The sequence below is a fragment of the Euleptes europaea genome, chromosome 15 (genome assembly GCF_029931775.1).
Source record: "Euleptes europaea isolate rEulEur1 chromosome 15, rEulEur1.hap1, whole genome shotgun sequence".
NCBI classification, from domain to species: domain Eukaryota; kingdom Metazoa; phylum Chordata; class Lepidosauria; order Squamata; family Sphaerodactylidae; genus Euleptes; species Euleptes europaea.
In genome coordinates this window covers 47930632-47950630 of record NC_079326.1, presented here as the reverse complement: position 1 = coordinate 47950630, position 19999 = coordinate 47930632, and the positions used below count along the sequence as shown (strand labels likewise).

Genomic DNA, 19999 nt, shown 5'->3' with positions numbered 1-19999 from the left:
CCTCGGAAGGTGGTGGGCTCCCCTCCTTTGGAGGTTTTTAAGCAGATGGCCATCTGTCAGCAATGCTGATTCTGTGAACTTAGGCAGTTCATGATAGGGAGGACAGGAAGGGTTGTGTCAGTGTTTGATGCTCTCGTGGCCCTTTCTTGCATGCCCAGGGTAGTGTCGATCACCACTTCGGGGTCAGGAAGCAATTTTCCTCCAGGCCAGATTGACCCAGGGATCCTGGAGGATTTTTGCCTTCCTCTGGGCATGGAGCAGGGGTTACTGGGTGTGTGTGTGTGGGGGGGGGTGAGGTAGTTGTGAATTTCCTGCATTGTGCAGGGGGTTGGACTAGGCGACCCTGGGGGTCCCTTTCAGCTCTATGTTTCTATCTTTACCTCACAGGGTTGTTCCCATTGGGGAGAAAGGTGAGATATAAATAAGTAAGTAAATAAATAATGTTTTGACAGCGACCAAGAATCACACACTGGTCAGGTAATGTATGGCCTGGGCCCCACATAGAGAAACCACATTTTTTAAAACCCAAGACCAACAGGGAAACATTCAATTGTCAACCTCATTTTCCCTCTGCTAATACATAAATAAATAAATATTTTTTAAAATGTCAGATTTCTACCATCCCCCCTTTTTGCAGGTCACTCTTGACCCATTGAGCTATCGCTCCCCTATTCTAAAGTTTTTGTGTAAGAACGTACAAGGCATTTTATTTTGCGTGCGCTCCAACCACTGTAGCTGATGCCAAGTAATAAAATAAATCCTAAAAACATCACGGCTGACTGCAAATAGGCACATCTAACAACAACAAATATTTTAGCAGGCAAGCTCCCAACGTTATCTACCATCACAGAGGATCAATCAAAACAAGAGACAGGAACCTGTCTGGAGTAAGTGGAAAATTAGGGCCGGTTCTCTACGAGGAGAAATACGGCAGTTCAGAAACAGAAGTCAGAACTTAGGGGGTTGGGTTTTTCTGGGATCAGGTTAAACAGAAAGCCCGGGTCACATTACTGGGAACACACGTATGTCCTGCTTGTACCTGCATATATCTGTTTATGAGAAAGAGCAAACATGTGTTGGTTTTACAAATGAAACTGGGGACCAGTACGTGGGCAAATGAGGGCTTTGTTTCGCAAATGCCGCTGTACATGCGTTGACTGAAACATGAGAACTGGGGAAGGTAGGGTTTGAGGAGGGGAGTGACCTCAGCCACAGAGACCACCCTTCAGAGCAGCCATTTTCTCCAGAGGAACTGATCTCATAGAATCATAGAGTTGGAAGGGACCACCAGGGTCATCTAGTCCAACCCCCTGCACAATGCAGGAAATTAACAACTACCTCCCCCCCCCACATCTCCAGTGACCCCAACCCTCCCCCCACCTTGTAGGATCCCACAATCAAAGCACTCCCGGCCGATGGCCATCTAGCCTCTGCTTAAAGACCTCCAACGACGGGGATTCCACCACCCTCCGAGGCAGACCATTCCACCGTCGAACAGCCCTCACCGTCAGAAAGTTCTTCCTAATGTTTAGGTGGAATCGCTTTTCTATTAGTTTAAATCCATTACTCCGTGTCCTAGTGTCTGGAGCAACAGAGAACAAGCTAGTTCCCTCATCAACATGACATCCCTTCAAATATTTAAACATGGCTATCATGGTCTCCCCTCAACCTTCTCTTCTCCAAACTAAACAAACCCAACTCCCTAAATCTCTCACCATAGGCCATGGATTTGACCATTCTGGTCGCCCTCCTCTGGACACACTCCAACTTTTCAACATCCTTCTTAAATTGTGGAGCCCAAAACTGGACACAGTATTCCAAGTGAGGTCTGACCAATGCAGAATACAGTGGTAGTATTACTTCCCTTGATCAAGACACAATACTCCTATTGATGCAGCCCAGAATTGCCCAGAATCTCTGTAGCCTGGAGACGAGTTGTGATTCCAGGAGATCAGCAGGCCCCACCTGGAGGTTGGCAAACATTAGCAGGCACACATTTTGCCACAACTAGCAAGAATGGCTATCTTTCCAAATCCTGGTAAGGACACTTCCATACAGTACATAGGCCTAGCTCTTATAAACCTAAAATGAATATTTCAGAAGTCTGAATTATAATTATTTACTTTTGAATGCAATATTTTAAAAAAAACCTTGCACCACATTTTCACTGCCGGTCCAATCTGCTCAGTAATGTACAAAATTTGTCCTGCGTCGCATTCCTCCAGATTTCCGCCAGACAGTTAGCACTACTCTTCCACTAGCAATAGGTCAAAGAGAAAAAGCAATGCTTGATGATTCTCTCCCCGCTCCAATCTAATGCCCATCCTGCCTCCTCTGGCTTTCCTTCTTCCCTTAACTCAAGACCTCATTTAGCAGGCGCCGTTTTTCAGCACAATGCCCAAAGTAATTGTGAGTCTCAATGGCAGCGCACAAGTATACAACCAGATTTAAAGGTATCATCTTGGTAGCTTTCTGGGTTGAATTAAGCGAGTCCGGTGCAAGCAATGATTAGGGAACTGCAGTGGGGAAACCACATCACAACCACAGCAGGTGGACAAAAATCAAAATCACATGAGTTTGGCCTTTGCCTTGGGTGTTCAAGGAGTGAAACACCACAAAAGGAAATATGCACTCCCAAAGGCATTCATGGTGGTGGTGGTGGTGGGGGAACAGTTTGAGAGCCAGCATGGTGTAATGGTTAAAGAGCGGTGGACTCTAATCTAGAGAACTGGGTTTGATCCCCCACTCCTCCACATGAAGCCAGCTGGGTAACCTAGGGCTAGTCACAGTTCTCTCCGAATTCTCTCAGCCCCACCTACCTTACCAGGTGTCCTTGGGGGGAGAGGAAGGGAAGGAGATTGTAAGCCGCCTTGATTCTCCTTAAAAGGTAGAGAAAGTCAGCGCATAAAAACCAACTCTTTTTCTTCTCCAAACTCTCTCAGCCCCACCTACCTCACAAGGTGTCTGTTGTGGGGAGAGGAAGGTAAGGAGATTGTAAGCCGGTTTGATTCTCCTTAAAAGGTAGAGAAAATCGGGGTATAAAAACCAACTCTTCATATTGAAGGATGACACAAAGCAACCTAACGGCAACAGAGAACACCATTGACAGATCTGCCATGAGTGTGAGACACATCGCACAGAAGTCATTGGCCAATGTTCTACGGATTTTAAACAAACCAGATGCTCTACCACTCAGCCTTGGCCCCACCTCAACGTGAAATCTAATCATGAAGTTGCCTTATACCAAGTTAGAGGTCTATCAAGGTCAATGTAGCTCTCCAGGGTCTCAACAAGAGGTATTTCATGTCACCTACTATACAATCCTGTTTTATCAGAGATGTCAGCGATTGAACCTGGGACCTTCAGCATGCAAAGCAGATATTCTATCACAGAGCCAAACCTTCTCGCCTCCATATTTATTTTCCCTCAGGCAGAGGGAAGGCTACTTGGAGACTGAAAAACAAAACAGATTGAAATGAAAATCACAGAGATTTTTCTACACGTCCCTGGCTTTGAAACATCTTTGGCTTGAATCGCATTGTTCAAAGAGCATAATTTATAATTCAGGAGGATAACTGGAACATGTCAGGATAGTGTCAGCTGTTCCAGTAATTTTTCCTACTTAAGATCCCCTTTGTCTATCAAGTCTACCATGATGCATAATCTTTCCTTGTTGTCCCATAAAATCTAGCACTCCAATAAAAAAAAAAAAAAACCCAACAACTCCTTACACAACAAGAAATCCCTGGACACTTGATAAGAACCATCCTAGGCAGAGAGTACACATTTTTATATCATCCAAAGAAGCTGCATTTTCATTATAATGTTATGCACTGCACCTGCTTAAGATATACAGCGTTTGTATGCTAGTTTTAATCATCTTTAAACATCATGTGGTTTAATCTAAGCAAAACTCAGCCTGAACACCTGTCTTCAATACAAAGAATTGGCCCTGGAATCTGGGATGCAACCAAGAAGAAAGTTCCATGCTCCCACCTTCAGGTAAGCCCCAACCAGTACCCATAGTTCATTTTCCTTATAATAGTGAGGGGGGGGGGGTTTAAGTCACAATACAACAACATCACATGAAAATGTTAGAGCTGTTTCTCCAAGCAGAAATAAATGACGTTCATGGATAGCCCAGGCTACCCTGATCCCGTCAGATCTTGGACCTAGGCAGGGTAGGCCCCGGTTAGTATATGGATGGGAGACCACCAAGGAAGTCCAAGGTTGCTACGCAGAGGCAGGCAATGGCAAACCACCTCTGAACGTCTCTTGCCTTGAAAACCCTATGGGGTCGCCATAAGTTGGCTGTGACTTGATGGCAAAAAAAAAAGGTCCAGAACTAGACGAAAGTAAAAGGGGCCATTTCTACAATGAATCCTATCAATGAGGTTGCCCATTCCAACCATATCCAAGGCTAGTCCTCATAATTCTGGGATTAGGAGATTCTAGGCAAAACAACAATGTTTCCAAGCTTAATACCCTGCACTAGGAATGAGGAAATGCTCCCCATTCTTTTCATTTTTAAATACCTGCTGCTGTGAATGTTTTTAGCTTTTCGCTGTTTTTGCAAATTCAATTTGCATTTTACATGCCGGTTATGGTATTCTCAGTTTATGCACATATGTCATTTATACATATAATGAAGGTAAAATAGTACTGATTTGGAATGATGTACAAATAATATTGAAAAGTGTGTGTATCAAGCTGTGAAGACACACAAAATGGCACAAAAATCAAGCGTGGTTTTTTTTTTTTTTTAAACAATTTTGGGGCCAAAAGAACAGGGATGAGAAATTCAAAATTCCTACCTGATCTCTCTCATTTTAGAAAAAGAAGAGTTGGTTTTTATATGCTGATTTTCTCTACCTTTTAAGGAGAATCAAACCAGCTTACAATCGCCTTCCCTTCCCCACAACAGACACCTTGTGAGGAAGGTGAGCCTAAGAGAACTTTAAGAGAACTGTGACTAGCCCAAGGTCACCCAGCTGGCTTCATGTGGACTGGGGAATCAAGCCCGGTTCTCCAGATTAAAGTCCACCACTCTCAACCACTACACCACGCTGGCTCTCTTTTAGAAACACAACCCCAGTTTTCACTCTAGCATAAGTTTTCATTCAACTGCACACAGCAAAACTTCATTGGTACTGTATTCTTTTTTGCCCATGTCCAACATTAACAGTCTGAGGCACCATCCAGAAGTGGAACCACAAACAGGGAAAAGTTTGCAAAGAATTGGTCTGAAAGAAAGCCAAGCCAGAAATTTTCCTACTGTCTCTGTAGTAGGATGCATTACGTGCCCGTGTTTGTGTAGGATCGTTCCCTACTTATAGAAGTGACTCTATCAAGGTGTAAATTTAACATCATGAAGTACAGAGTTGGTTAGGACAACCCAAGAAGAAACTAGAAAAGCACTGAAAGAGTCACAGCATGGCCAGAACGTCATCCCAATAGAAGAGCAAAGATCCCCAGTCCAGTCTTTTCATACTGTTGCAACTGCAGCTGGCTGTTTACAATTCAAATCACTGGTCCCTTTGCTGGGGAAAGGGTAAAGGGCAGAGGAAAGGGAAGAAAACTTCCTCTTCCTGAAGATACTTCCTGAAGAACAGGGGACAAGACTGCTGTTATAGGACCTAGCCAGCGTGCTGTAGTGGTTAAGAGCAGTGGTTTGGAGCGGTGGATTCTGATCTGGAGAACCGGGTTTGATTCCTCACTCCTCCACATGAGCGGCGGAGGCGGTGAACTGGATTTGTTTCCCCACTCCTCCACATGAAGCCAGCTGGGTAACCTTGGGCCAGTCACGCTCTCTCAGCCCCACCTACCTCACAGGGTGTCTGTTGTGGGGAGGGGAAGGGAAGGTGATTGTAAGCCGGTTTGATTCTGCCTTAAGTGGCATATAAAAGTCGGCATATAAAAGTCAGCATATAAAAGTCAGCATATAAAAACCAACTCTTCTTCTTCTTCTAACTAGCCTAACTCTCTCCCCTAAAACCACTGACACCACTGAGATGCATTTGGTGAGATCCAAAGAAGGCACTGGATCTTGGCACTGCAGGTACAACTGTGCCTACCCACCATCCACAGTTAATAGCATCTCACTTGCCTGGAGCCGCCTGATCAATTATAGCTTACTTTACTGCCTGCCAAATGATTTCAACTACCTTGCCCTCCACTGGTCCCCCTTTCTGCAACATTTAGCGGCAGAGGTTAAATTAATTCCACCTACTTGTTTGCACTCTCAACAAACACAAACCAAGCAATCATGTACAATTTGCGAGGGGGAGGGGGGGAGGAGACAGGCAGGCCCCAAAGCTTCCGACATCTGAGAGCTGCTCCAGGTAAAAGCTTTCAGCGGAGTCTGCAGCCTCTTCGGCGGGAGCTGTCCCATAGTTTCAGCAGGCATGGGATGGGGCAGAAAGAACCAAGATGCAGATGCTGCAATGGTTACACATTATGGAGCAGATATTTAACACAAGCCTGCTGTTTAAGCCAGCATGGTGTAGTGGTTAAGAGCGGTGGACTGTGATCTGGAGAACCGGGTTTGATTCCCCATTCCTCCACATGAGCAGCAGAGGCTAATCAGGTGAACTTGATTTGTTTCCCCACTCCTACACACAAAGCCAGCTGGGTGACCTTGGACTAGTCACATTCTCTCAGCCTCACCTACCTCACAGGATGTCTGTTGTGGGGAACAGAAGGTGATTGTAAGCCGGTTTGAGTCTCCCTTAAGTGGTAGAGAAAGTCGGCATATAAAAACCAACTCTTCCTCAGCAGTTCCTCAGTGGAACAGGCTTCCTCAGGAGGTGGTAAGTGTTCCTTCCCTGGAGCTTTTTAAGCAGAGGCTAGATGGCCATCTGTCAGCAATTCTGATTCTATGACCTTAGGCAGTTCATGAGAGGGAGGGCATCTTGGCCATCTTCTGGGCATGGAGTGTGGGTCACTGGAGGTGTGTGTGTGGGGGGGAGGTAGTTGTGAAATTCCTGCATTGTGCAGGGGGTTGGACTAGATGACTCTGGTGGTCCCATCCAACTCTATGATTCTATGGCTTTTCTTATGTTCTTACAACCTTCTTCAGCAGTCTCCCTTCCAAGTACCAGCCCTGCTTAGCTTCCAAGATCTGATGATATTGGTATAGCCTGGCCCAGCCAGGTCAGGGCCCTCCAAAAGATAAGAAATATTAAATAGGAGCAGGACACAACTCCAGGGCAGAGTTTAGGTTTCAGTTCCGTTTTAGCTCTTAGATCTATTCCTGTATGCCGTCACTTGCTTGCTTTGCTTCTTCGCAGCAACACACAATGTAGGAAAACCATTATTTACATGAAAAGAGTCTGCAGCTGAGGGACTTCAAAAAGGGCACCGGTAGCACTTTCCCCCTATGCATCACCCTTTGTGCAACAGGAAGCCGTACAGCTTATTTAGCAACCCGTTCCAACACTCTCGACCGCAGAGGTGGCTGTTCTTGGAAGTCAACTCTTAATGCAAGCAAGCCATCCTCCTGAGGCTGGGTATACAATAAGCACTTAGAAAATGTGTTCTGCTCCAACTGGAACCAAGATGAAACAGCAATATTAGAGAAGATTAGTCTCATTGATGGCGTGGCCAAGTATGCCATTATTCTATAACAACAGGGAAGATGGCAAGAGGGAAGGAATGTTCTGCAGGGTGATTTATTCCGTTCCTGTAGCAGTGGAAAATTTTCAGCCAGCCAGCAAAGTGGCCCCATCTGCCAAATATAAGTCAGCATAACAGCTAACAGAGTCCGGCTGGATCAATTGCATCAGTTTGATATTGCACCGCGCCAAGATCTCAGACCACTTCACGGGCATTATCATCGCTTAATAACAACACTCAAAGAAGGGGTGTGTGGGCCTCAATGAACAGACGACTCCAACTGCCAACCAACAGGAAACAAGACTAAGAACTCCTTGGGAATTTAAGGTCATGATGTCCAAAATGTGGGGTTGTCCTTCCAGGGAAGGAATTGTATGATGGACAGACACATTTCCATTTGTCCATCATTCAACATGAGCATGAGTCAGCAGTGTGATGCAGTAGCTAAAAAAGCAAATGCGATCTTGGGCTGTATCAACAGAAGTATAATGTCCAGACCACGCGAAGTGAGGGTATCGCTTTACTCTGCTCTGGTTAGACCTCACATAAAATACTTAAGATGTAGACAAGCTGGAATGTGTCCAGAGGAGGGCAACAAAGATGGTGAGGGGGGGTCTGGAGACCATGTCCTATGAGGACAGGTTGAAGGAGCTGGGTATGTTTAGCCTGAAGAGGAGAAGACTGAGAGGTGATATGATAACCATCTTCGAGAACTTGAAGGGCTGTCATAGAGGAGGGTGGCAAGTTGTTTTCTGTTGTCCCAGAAGGCCGGACCAGAACCAACGAGTTGAAATTAAATCAAAAGAAATTCCGTCTAGACATGTAGAACTTTCTAACAGTTAGAGCGGTTCCTCAGTGGGACAGGCTTCCTCGGGAGGTGGTAAGCTCTCCTTCCCTGGAGGTTTTTAAGCAGAGGGTAGATGGCCATCTGTTAGCAATGCTGATTCTATGACCTTAGGCAGATCACGAGAGGGAGGTCACCTTGGCCATCTTCTGGGCATGGAGGAGGGGTCACTAGGGGTGTGTGGGGGAGATAGTTGTGAATTTCCTGCATTGTGCAGGGGGTTGGACTCGATGACCCTGGTGGTCCCTTCCAACTCTATGATTCTATTAACCCTGCTGACTGTATGCCTACTGTCTCAAGGCAAGAAACACACACACACGCATTCTCAAACACCCGTAAAGCATCGGTCACTCATACACGCACCTCTGAGTAAATAGTGGCAGCGAAAAAGAAAAACAGTGTTTAGTTCCCAGCCCAACAGCTCTGCGAAGTGTCTATGTGAGGATGGTTGGCAAAGGAACTGGGATGCCCTGCCTAGTGAAGTCACTGGGAGAGAGGGGCACCCCATGTGTGTAAAAGGGTCAGGGCTCTCTACCTATTAAACAGAGATTATACAGGTGGCGAACTGTGACCGCTTGACCTACTTGCAACCCTGAACCTATGAGACAGATGCAGTGGAGGGTGGCAGGGTCTCTGAGTGAAAAGGGCATCTTAGATTGGTTGTTGCTCGGTGAGACAGAGGCTGTTCCTTGAATCTTTCCCCTTCCCGCCCCAGAGTTCGTGCGCCTTAATCTTACCACGGTTGTGCGGACTGGATCATTTGCGCTTTGGGGTTAGTTAACAGGCTGCTGCCCTGACTCGGATGGCCCAGGCTAGCTCAATCTCATGGGATCTCGGAAGCTGAGCAGGGTCAGCCCTGATTAGTTCTTGGATTGGAGACCTCTAAGGAAGCCCAGGGTTGCTATCCAGAGGTAGGCAATGACACGCCACCTCTGTTCATCTCTTGCCTTGAAAAACCTGTGAGGGGTTGCCCTGAGTAGTAGGGTTGCCAGGTCCCTCTTTGCCACCGGCAGGAGGTTTTTGGGGCAAAGCCTGAGGAGGGCAGGGTTTGGGGAGGGACATCAATGCCATAGAGTCCAATAGCCAAAGCAGCCATTTTGTCCAGGTGAACTGATCTCTATTGGCTGGAGATCAGGTGTAAAAGCAGGAGATCTCCAGCTAGTACCTGGCAGTTGGCAACCCTAATGAGTAGGCTTGTGACTTGATGACACTTTCCAACACCACCACATTAACTGAGCAGGCCATTCTGTAAAAGCCACAGGCTCTTTTCAGGAGGACCGTCTCCTTTTGAAGGAGACTGTGTTGCAGAAACTCTGATTTTGTTTTCCTCCCAGGGATCCTTCCCCACTGCCTCATTCCCTCACTTTCGGTTGGACTGCCCTTCCCCTACCCCCCACCCCTTTTAAAGGAAAAAAGCAACAGCAGCTGAACCACTGGATCTCCCTAACTGGACAGGCCAGATGGATTTTTTTTGCCACGTTTCTTTAGAAGGTTCACCAGCTCAAAGTCTTAAAAAATCCTCGGGCTTAAGGACACCCAGGATCAAAAGGCCTCTGATGCAAGCCAGACCTCTGGCACCCCCTCTCCCCTCCCCCTGTCAAGCATAAGAGGAAACAAAACTTGGTGAATCATGCTGAGATACGATGAAAAGCAGGAGGGAAAAGACTTCATAGAAGAAACAGTATTCACATTTTATTTTTAAATTCCCCATCTGCTGTTGCTAAGAAGGCATGCTGTCCAAACACTTTCAACTTTTAAGATCTCAAAAAAAAAGAAGAAAAAAAGAAGAAGAAGAAGCTAAAATCTAGCAAATCTCTAAATAGGACAGGAAAGGAGTATACTTCTGCCTCGAAAACTACAAAAACCTCACACTCCCCTGGCATGACAGATCTGCACGGCCCGTACCTGTCCTGTGCTTAGGGTTGCCAACCTCCAGGTACTGGAGAAGAAAAAGGCACCTCTATACTAATACCAAATAGGTTAGGAAAACAGTACAGGGGCAACAGTCATGTACAAAAGGTGCAAATTATATAAGCTACTGAAGTGAAAACATGTACAATATTGTGCTCAACAAGGGTTGCCAACCTCCAGGTACTGGAGAAGAAAAAGGCATTTGTATTATGTATATAAATCAACGGTGTTGATTATTTTTGTAACAATTCATATTGGTGGTTTTATATGTAGCCTATATTCCAGGTCGAGTGTTTTATCTATTTTATTGTGTACACCAAATAAATATATTACTTTATAAGTATTTTTGGTTTCCAGCTCACCCCTTAGGTTCCCTGTACTTTTCTGGTTGAGTTCTTTTTCCCTTTTGTTGTTGTTGCCTATTTGTTTTTCCTGTGTGTCTCAGATTTTTTTTATACCAAGTGTTATTTAAATATTTCAAACTACATAAACATTTCTTGTGAGGGCATTAAAAATCTTCATTTATGTAGTAAGGACTTTCAGGAGGGCTCTTCTCACAAGCCCCCACAAAAAAAGTACCTTGCTGCTTCTGAAGTGACACATATTTGTGAGATGCCTGATGGGAGTAGAGGGGAACTAGCCTGCACACTTAACTTTGGGGTTTTTTAAAGGTCTAAAGCAGAGTTTCCCACACTTTTTGAGTCATGGAGCACTTTTCAGGAGAGAAATTCGTCACGGAGCACTAATTTTTACCCAGCACCTATATACTAAACCGAATGACAGTAACATTTTTCTTTCCAATATCTTAATGGAGCACTAGGATATGTTTCACAGAGTACCAAGTGCTCCTTGGAGCACAGTTTGATGTTTCCTTTACAGAGATACTATTCATATGTGCACATAGCAATTAATTTTTTATAAAAAGCAAAATAAATCTGGCTAGGACATGTTCAGACTGCATGAGATTAATTTAAATTATCCTTAACTGGGGCTGAGGTCTTCTCAGAGCAACCTCTTGTCCCGTGCCCTCCCTGGAAGTTATCTGGTCAACCACTGCTTGGGCTCATTCTTTCCCAGCAGTGATGTCGTTCCTCTGGATTGGTCTCCCTGAGGTAGCCAGGTAGGCTCTCACCTCAGCCTGGCTTTGTAAACACCGTAAACCCACTTTGTTCAAACGGGATTTTGGTTGTGACTCAAGATTAATAAGGATTTTTTAATACTGGGGCAAGCATAGTGCTGGTTTATTATTAATGTTGTTTACAACTGAATAGTTCTGAGGTTTCAAGGTCTCTGTTCCCTGCTTAGCTGGCTGTTGTAAGCCGCTTTGCACCATTGTAGTGGGTAAAGTGGGATATAAATATATTAACCAATCAGCAAACAATCCGTCCAACCAGCCACTTACATCTGTAAATACACTAGCGTGGTATAGTGGTTAAGAGTGGTTGGAGTGGTGGATTCTAATCTGGTGAACCGGGTTGGTTTCCCCACTCTTCCACATGTAGCCTGCTGGGTGACCTTGGGCTAGTCACAGCTCTCTCAGAGCTCTCTCAGCCTTACCTACCTCACAAGGTGTCTGTTGTGGGGAGGGGAAGGGAAGGCTATTGTAATCTGGTTTGATTCTTCCTTAAGCAGTAGAGAAAATTGGCATATAAAAGCCACCCCTTCTTCTAAATAAAGAACCAGGAAGTAGAGACAAAATGTTATAGCAATGCACGCAGGGGTAAGTAGAACAGCTTCTTCCCACAAAAAAAGTGTCAGTAACTAGAGGTGGACTACCACCACAGAATATTAATCAGACCAGCCAGGTTCAATACAGCAATTTACCACAGATTTTAAAAGTAAGCAATCTTCCTCGTATTTCCATCAACAGTAAGGTGGTTGTCTGGATTCCCCCAGAGTTTCACAGGATCAGAAACAAGTGACATTACTATGCATCCTTTCAGAGACTTCCTTTGATTCCTGAATATGGTAACTTAATACAAAACCACAGCGACCATCAACCGGTAGCTCCAGAGCTACATCCGGCCTCCCCTGCCACACTGCTCGATCCACCAGTTCCAAAGTACACCGAAACATGTTCTCAAGCATGCCATAAAACTTGACATATTGGATACCGCAGCCTTAGTACACCACTGGGGAATCGGCGGCTTATCTACGGAGTGTAGCAAAGCAGGTTGTGGAGTAAGGCCATCTCGAGTTCTTTTGTTCTTCTGTTATTGAGGAAACTCTCTTTCCACACCCTCTTGACTGAGCCCCAAGAACACGGTGTAATTGACAGCAAGAGAAAGGAAGGAATGTCACAAATGTTCCCACTCAAACTAGGTTTCTAAACACTGGGCGACAACAGACGGAAGAGATGTGTGTAGTTAAAATTACAGAGGAGTGACATGCTAGTCAGCAAAGAGGAGAATGTGTGTGTGAGAGAGAAAGAAAGAGCAGATACATTAGAAAAGCCGTGCTCTCATATCTGACATGTGTGTGTAAAGTGCCGGTCAAGTCACAGCCGACTTATGGCGACCCCTTTTTGGGGTTTTCATGGCAAGAGACTAACAGAGGTGGTTTGCCAGTGCCTGCCTCTGCACAGCAACCCTGGTCTTCCTTGGTGGTCTCCCATCCAAATACTAACCAGGGCTGACCCTGCTTAGCTTCTGAGATCCGACAAGATCAGGCTAGCCTGGGCCATCCAGGTCAGGATGACATATCTGATATAAGCGATGAAAATCAGCTCCAGATATGCGCAGGCAAAAGCAAAATTCGCCTGCTCATAACTTTCCTCGCAGGCCTGTTGATTAGAATCTGCCCTGAGCCCAAGAATTAGGGCAAAGAAGAAATTGTAAATGAAGAAAACGACAACTCTTGTTAGCTGCTGATTAGGATCAGTTTCGTTTATCTCCACCTCGGCCAGATTAACAGGGAACAATTTCAGTTTCCAGGCAAAATTTCAAGCATGCAGAATACAAAAAAAAAAAAAAAATTTTTTTTTTAAAGAGCATGAGGTGAACCTAATACATCGCACCAGTTAGCCCAACACTATTTTGGCTTGGTTTTTAACCTTCTGAATAGACTTACAAAGCAAAATGCACTGGGAAAGAATGCAGCAGATTTCCCCTCTAACCCTACCCCTGACCCTATTGGAAAAGAACGCTTGAGAATTTAAAGACGCACGATAACAAGCAGGGTAAAGGCGGATTCAAACCCTGGCTCGTTTCAACTAGCCTAGAGCTGTTCCTGAGGCAGAAAGAGAACAACTTTCCCTTAGACACTCAATGGCCAAGCAATTCTCGAGTCCAGTAGCACCTTAAAGGCCAACATTTCCAGGGTTCAAGCTTTCGAGAGCCAAAGCTGCCTTCTTAATGGCGTTGAATCTTAACAGCCTCCCTGCTAACGGCCTTGAATCTTGATCTTCTACTGTAGACCAACACAGCTACCCACTTAAACTATCTCCATGGCTGAGAAGAAATCGTCACCCCGACCCACCTCGCATCATTACTCTCTTGGCCTCTTCCTAGTTCCTCAATTGTTGTGTGTGCACAGTGCCTTCAGGTCACAGTTGACTTATGGTGACCCCTTATGGGATTTTCAAAGCAAGAGACTTACAGAGGTGGTTTGCCACTGCCTTCCTCTGCAAAGCAACCCTGGTATTCCTTGGTGGTCTCCCATCCAAATACTAACCAGGGCCGACCCTGCTTAGCTTCTGAGAACTGACGAGATCAGGCTAGCCTGGGCCATCCAGGTCAGGGCATCCAGGTCTCAATTGCTAATCCACCTCAAAAAAACAAACCACTTCTCCGCAACACTGGAAATTAGCTACATCGCCATTCCTTCCATTCCACAACAAATTGTGATCAGACTTGCAAGCTGTGCATAATGTACTGATTTTTACGCCAACCGGATCCAGTCCTAATAAAACCATCACCTTCCACTGTCCCTTTTCAAATACATGAGAGGGGAACACATAGCAGTTTATTTTCTCTTAAAAGGATTGTACGCGCATTGCTTTAATTCTCTCCCGCATTGCTTTAATTCTCTCCCATCATACAGTCTGCCTACTTTGCATTTAGCTCACTGGGCTGTGTAGAAATGATTCCCAATTGTAACTTTCCATGCAACTATTTATCGGAAGCAGAAGAACTTCCTGTTTCCTTCAGCTATGGGGTGGGAGGGGGGCAAAAAGGAGAATGGGTGACAGCAAACAATTATTTAGCAACTGGCTCTGGTTCAAGTGATTGCTGCTATGCTGTAGCTTTTCTGGTTACAACACTTGCCAGCCACACGCAACTTTCCCCGTTCTGTATTTATCAACCAACCACAATAGAGGAGGGGAGAGAAAGAGAGAGAGAGGAAGGAAGGATACTAAAGCCAGTTTGGGGTAATGGTTAAGAGTGTCAGACTATGGTCTGGGAGATTCCAGGTTCGAATCTTCACTATGCCACAGAAACCTGCTGGAGGAACCTGGGGCCAGTTACATACACACTCTCAGCCTAACCTACCTCACAGTGTTGTAGTGAGGATAAAACGGAGAAAAGAACAATGTAAGCCCTTTGGGGTCCTCACTGAGGAGGAAAGCACAGTAGAAATGAAGTAAATACATAAAGCTGTACAAGGATTACTGGACAGTTCTTCACGACAGCATTCGGGTTTGAATACCTACAGAGGCATTAAAAGCTGCAATCCGAACAGTCATTGTCTTCTAAGCAAGTTCTGCTGAGACCAACAAGCCCAGCTTTCCCCATAAAATGATGAAGAAGATGATGAAGAAGAAGAAGAGTTGGTTTTTATATACTGACTTTCTCTACCACTTAAGGGAAAGTCAATCCGGCTTACAATCACCTTCCCTTCTCCTCCCCACAACAGACACCCTGTGAGGTAGGTGGGGCTGAGACGGCTGTGACTAGCCCAAGGTCACCCAGCTGGCTTCATATGCAGGAGTGGGGAAACCAACCCGGTTCATAAGATTAGCATCCGCTGCTCATGTGGAGGAGTGGGGAATAAAACCCAGTTCTCCAGATTAAAGTCCACAGCTCCAAACCACTGCTCTTAACCACTCACTACACCACACATGCATTTCCTGGGTGGCAAAAGCACTTCACGTACACAGTTTCTATAATCCTTGTACCTTCCCTGTAAGGGAGGCTGATATTTATCATCAGGGGCTGGCACAAGGGCCTTATTCCAAGCCACTCCAAAGGTTCTTGGCTTTGGGGGGGTCGGGATTGGCCTTTTAACTGACTGGGAAAGTTCCCGTTGGGATGCTGCCCAGGAGAATAAAAGTTGGTTTTTATACCCCAATTTTCACTACCTTTAAGGAGTCAATTAACTTACAACCACCTTCCCTTCCCCACAACAAACACCCTGTGAGGTAGGTGGGGCTGAGAGAGGACTGAGAGGACTGTGACTAGCCCAAGGTCACCCAGCAGGCTTCATGTGGAGGAGTGGGGAATGAACCTCCCCCCCACCCCCGGGTTCTCCAGATTAAAGTCCACTGCTCATGTAGAGGAGTGGGGAAACCAACCTGGTTCACCAGATACGAGTCCACCGCTCATGTGGAGGAGTGGGTAAACCAACCCGGTTCTCCAGTTTAGAGTATACCACTACACCATGCTTAACCACTACACCACTGGCAGCCAAGAACAAGCTAAACTGAACAGTCTGAACAGTCCCTGCAATGCTGCTGGTTTCACGAGGTACTCTCAGCTTATACCCGGGCTGTGGCAACAAGCATAAGCCCACTGGTGGACTGGGACCTCTTACCGACCCGGGTGCAAACGCGGCAAGACCCTGCATGGGGGCATTTGGCTCAGCTTGCTGCAGGGCTATTTCGCTATATCTTCTCCCCCAAATCTGAAGCAAATGCTTCCCAGCTCACTCTTTTGGCTCCTACTATAAGTGGTTTAATTTCCTTAGAACTGGAGGTTTCGATGGACGACGTCTCTGTGCTAACCAACTGCAGCACTGCCCTTCAGTAACGAGAACAGTAACTTGTTCCTTGGCATGTTTCCATCCCACGTTCAGTTGGGCTGACTTCCTGGTTAAGTGTGCGCCGGACTGTGGCCTTAGGAATGTCAAAGAGAGGGGGGGAAATGGGCCAGAAAGAGAGATGCTGGAGAAAACCAGGAAGATCTTTTTCCATTGTGACGTTCCAAGCCTGGAATCAACTTAGTCAAAGCCCTGAAAGAGCTTCCTCGGCCTCTGCTGTGACCTGATCATGGCAACTGGGGAATAGGGAGAGAGCATATCTGTATCCTTTCCTTGGCTTCCACCCATCCAGGTATTTTATCAGTCTTTTGCTACATGAAATTTCAGTGGTTTGAAAAGGTGTGATTTTTTTTTTTTTAAGTTCTGACTTGGGCTTCAAATCCTTGGGGCAATTTTACAGCCTCCCTAAATCAGTATAGAAGAAGAAGAAGAGTTGGTTTTTATATGCCGACTTTCTCTACCACTTAAGGGAGACTCAAACCAGCTTACAATCACCTTCCCCTCCCCACAACAGACACCCTGTGAGGTGGGTGGGGCTGAGAGAGCTGTGACTAGCCTAAGGTCCCCCAGCTGGCTTCACGTGGAGGAGTGGGAAAACAAATCCAGTTCACCAGATTAGCCTCGGGCGCTCATGTGGAGGAGTGGGGAATCAAATCCAGTTCGCCAGATCAGACTCCACTGCTCCAAACCACCGCTCTTAACCACTACACCATAAGCCCATTGCCAAAAGCATTCATGGGTTTCATGACAGTAGCCCCAAAATGTCTAGGGCCATCTGTGAAACATATCAGCCCTAATTATTGCGGATACACTCCTAAAAATCAAAAGGGCTAGGAAAGGTAAGAAAAACAAACACACATCCGCAAATTATTTGGTATATTTGATATTCTGGGTGTTAAAAAAAAGTTTCCGGTAATATATCCATTCACACGCTTCCCCCCCCCCCCGCCCCCTCATCGATTTAACAGCTACAAATGTGAGTTGTGAAGTGTTAGGTCTCCTGTTCAAATCTCACCTCAGCCATGAACCCTCCTGGAAGACTGAGAAAAGCCGTTTTTCTCACCCCATCCAATATAACAATACTGGGAACCTTACTGAGCTCCTGTGAAAGATAATTGACACATCGTACCTGAAGTCCTTTTGAACACACACAAACAACTATTTCTTTGCTAAAGCCCCTGTCCTGTGTGTGCTTACTCAGAAGTAACCCCTGCTAAGTTTACTAGGCCCTGCTCCCAAGTAAGTGTACAAAGGACCACAACCTCAGTCTCCCAAATGTGATGTGTTCCCTTGGCAACCAAAGTGATTCTATAAAAGGGGCAGGTGCTTATCAAGCGTGAACCGAGTAAAGAATTTAGGTCAAACACCTGAAATGCTTCTTTAAAAGAAAAGAAAAGATCGCTTCCTGTCCTCTTGAAGGAGACCATATACAGGATAGTTCAAAAAACCATCAGCTTCCTTTCCTAGAGCTTTGCCATGCTAGGCAAACTCCACGCATACTACACCCCCCAGCCCCAAACTGTAACATCCAGTGCCTGCCTTAGGCATGCTGGCTATGTCAACAGATTATCTCACATTGAACAGTCTAGACTGTTATTAATACGCAACTGATTCGGCACACAGGCAGAAGCAAACTGGAAGATCTGTTAAGCGGAGGGTTTTTCTCGCCTCTCCAACCGGATCAGCGGCTCAGAGAAAGGAAACCAGAGGCGACTCTACTGCAGGGCTAACAAACTGACAAGGGAGGGCTCTTCTGGCTTTCAATAGGTTTGAAACAGCCACTTCTCTGGGATATATATATATATATATCTCTCTCTCTCTCTCTCTCTCTCTCTCTCTCTCTCTCTCTCTCTCTCTCTCTCTCTCTCTCTCTCTCTCTCTCTCTCTCTCTCTCTCTCTCTCTCTCTCTCTCTCTCTCTCTCTCTCTCTCTCTCTCTCTCTCTCTCTCTCTCTCACACGCACCCTATGCATTTGGCAAGAGAACATTCTGCACAAAGAAAAGTCAGGATACGTAAGGTCTTAAAGATCCTGCTACGATACCCAGTGGCCAACAATTCCACGGCAAATCTCTTCTCGCCAGACAGTAACTTGGCTGCACATGGTTGGTATCAAGAGGCCAGGATTCTGATCCTACCAGTACAGCACTCCTAGCAGTAAGACCCTTAAGGGGAGCTGTTATGACCTCTCTAGCATCCTGGCTTTAGTGCCTGCTTTCTTTTCTGAAAGGTTGCATGCCCCCCTAAGAGACACACTGTCCCCCATGCAACCCCCCTAAAAGACAAGCTGCAGCCTTATGCCAGCAAACGATCACTCTGATTACAAGAAGATAAAATCCAGCAGCTTGTTTGCTCGCTCTCCCTGCAACTGTCAAGGCGGGGGTATGCAAGTTACATTTGCAGCCACATGCTTTTTTGCATCCGCGACTGTCTAGTTAACTAAGACTAGAAGACAAGGCAGTGCCGTAGCTATTCGTCTACTCTAAGGACCCCCCCACTCTCCAGCACAGCTTTCCCCTTCAGCTTCATCTCAGCATCCCAGTTAATCCGTCAGTTCCTAACCATTCCCCCCTCCCCATTTTTGTATTTAGCCTAATAACAAATTTCACACATAAGTCCCTGATTTCTCTCCAGACTCCGCTCTCTCTCCTGATCCTGTTGTCAATCGCTCTGGTTTAACCTCATTACCCAATTTTCTTTCTTAAACCCCCTCTGGTATCAGAACCCGCTGCCCGGGTGTGCAGAGGCAAGCTTGAAGCGGCATTGTTCGAAGTCCATTTTAAACATTTCAGGATTTCTAAAAAAAGGGTGGCAAAAAATTATGGTTTCTCTCTATTCCAGGACGGGTTCTGGTTTCTGACTCGACCGCCTCTCCAATAAAACAGCTGGCCGATGCCGGCATCATAAAATTACCTCGGAAAATAAATTTCAAAACGCTCCTCCAACATTCCCCCCAGCTGTCAGTTGTGAACACTGCCGGTTCAAAAAAGAAACCACTGAGGGCAGAGCAGCTTTTAAACACACACACACACAATATCATACAGAAAAACTCAAAAAAGAACTTCTGCTGGAACCTCAGATGCTCCCAGATAATCTCTGAATTTCAAACAGGCAGCTTTACAGCAGACTTGTCTTTCTAAAAGATGACATTTTATGACACTTTAAAAAAAGAGAGAGAAGGGAGCAAACAGAGATTACAGCAAAAGGAGAAATAAAAGCTGGGATCGTCAAAGGTCTGCACTGAAAGAGATGGTGTAGAAATCATGGAGTAATGTAAGCGGTTCACCTGCTGCCAGTTCTCTTCCAAGGAGGGCAAAGCTGAGAAATATCCCGTGTCGTGGACCAGCTGTAGTTCCTGGAATATACTATAACTAGCCAACACATCCATGTTCTCGGTGCTGCTGCTTCTGCCGAGCAGGGGAAAATAGACAGTACCCCCAAACGGCCGCCCCCCAACCAACCCACCAACCCCCCCTCGTCCGGCTCGTGTTTGCAGTTTTGCAACGGGGGGGTTGCTGCGAGTTCTGCTCATGAAAAAATTAAAAATGTCCTTAAAAAGCAATCCATCCAGATGTCCTTTGGGGCTGCTGTTTCTGCTTTGATGGGGGGGGTTGTTGTGGTTGTGGGGAGGGGGGTTGTAGTCACAGCTGGGCCCCGA

At 45.9% G+C, this 19999-nt stretch overlaps 1 protein-coding gene across 1 annotated transcript in view; it reads right to left on the bottom strand.

Annotated features, from left to right (window-relative positions):
• The window catches only part of KLF7 (KLF transcription factor 7), an 83443-nt gene extending 63702 nt beyond the window's left edge, over positions 1-19741 (bottom strand). The window contains exon 1 of the mRNA XM_056861428.1: positions 19628-19741. Within this exon, the coding sequence (XP_056717406.1) occupies positions 19628-19729 (102 nt within the window). The 5' untranslated portion in view covers positions 19730-19741. The remainder of the gene's footprint in view (positions 1-19627) is intronic.
• Between the last annotated feature and the right edge of the window lie 258 nt (positions 19742-19999).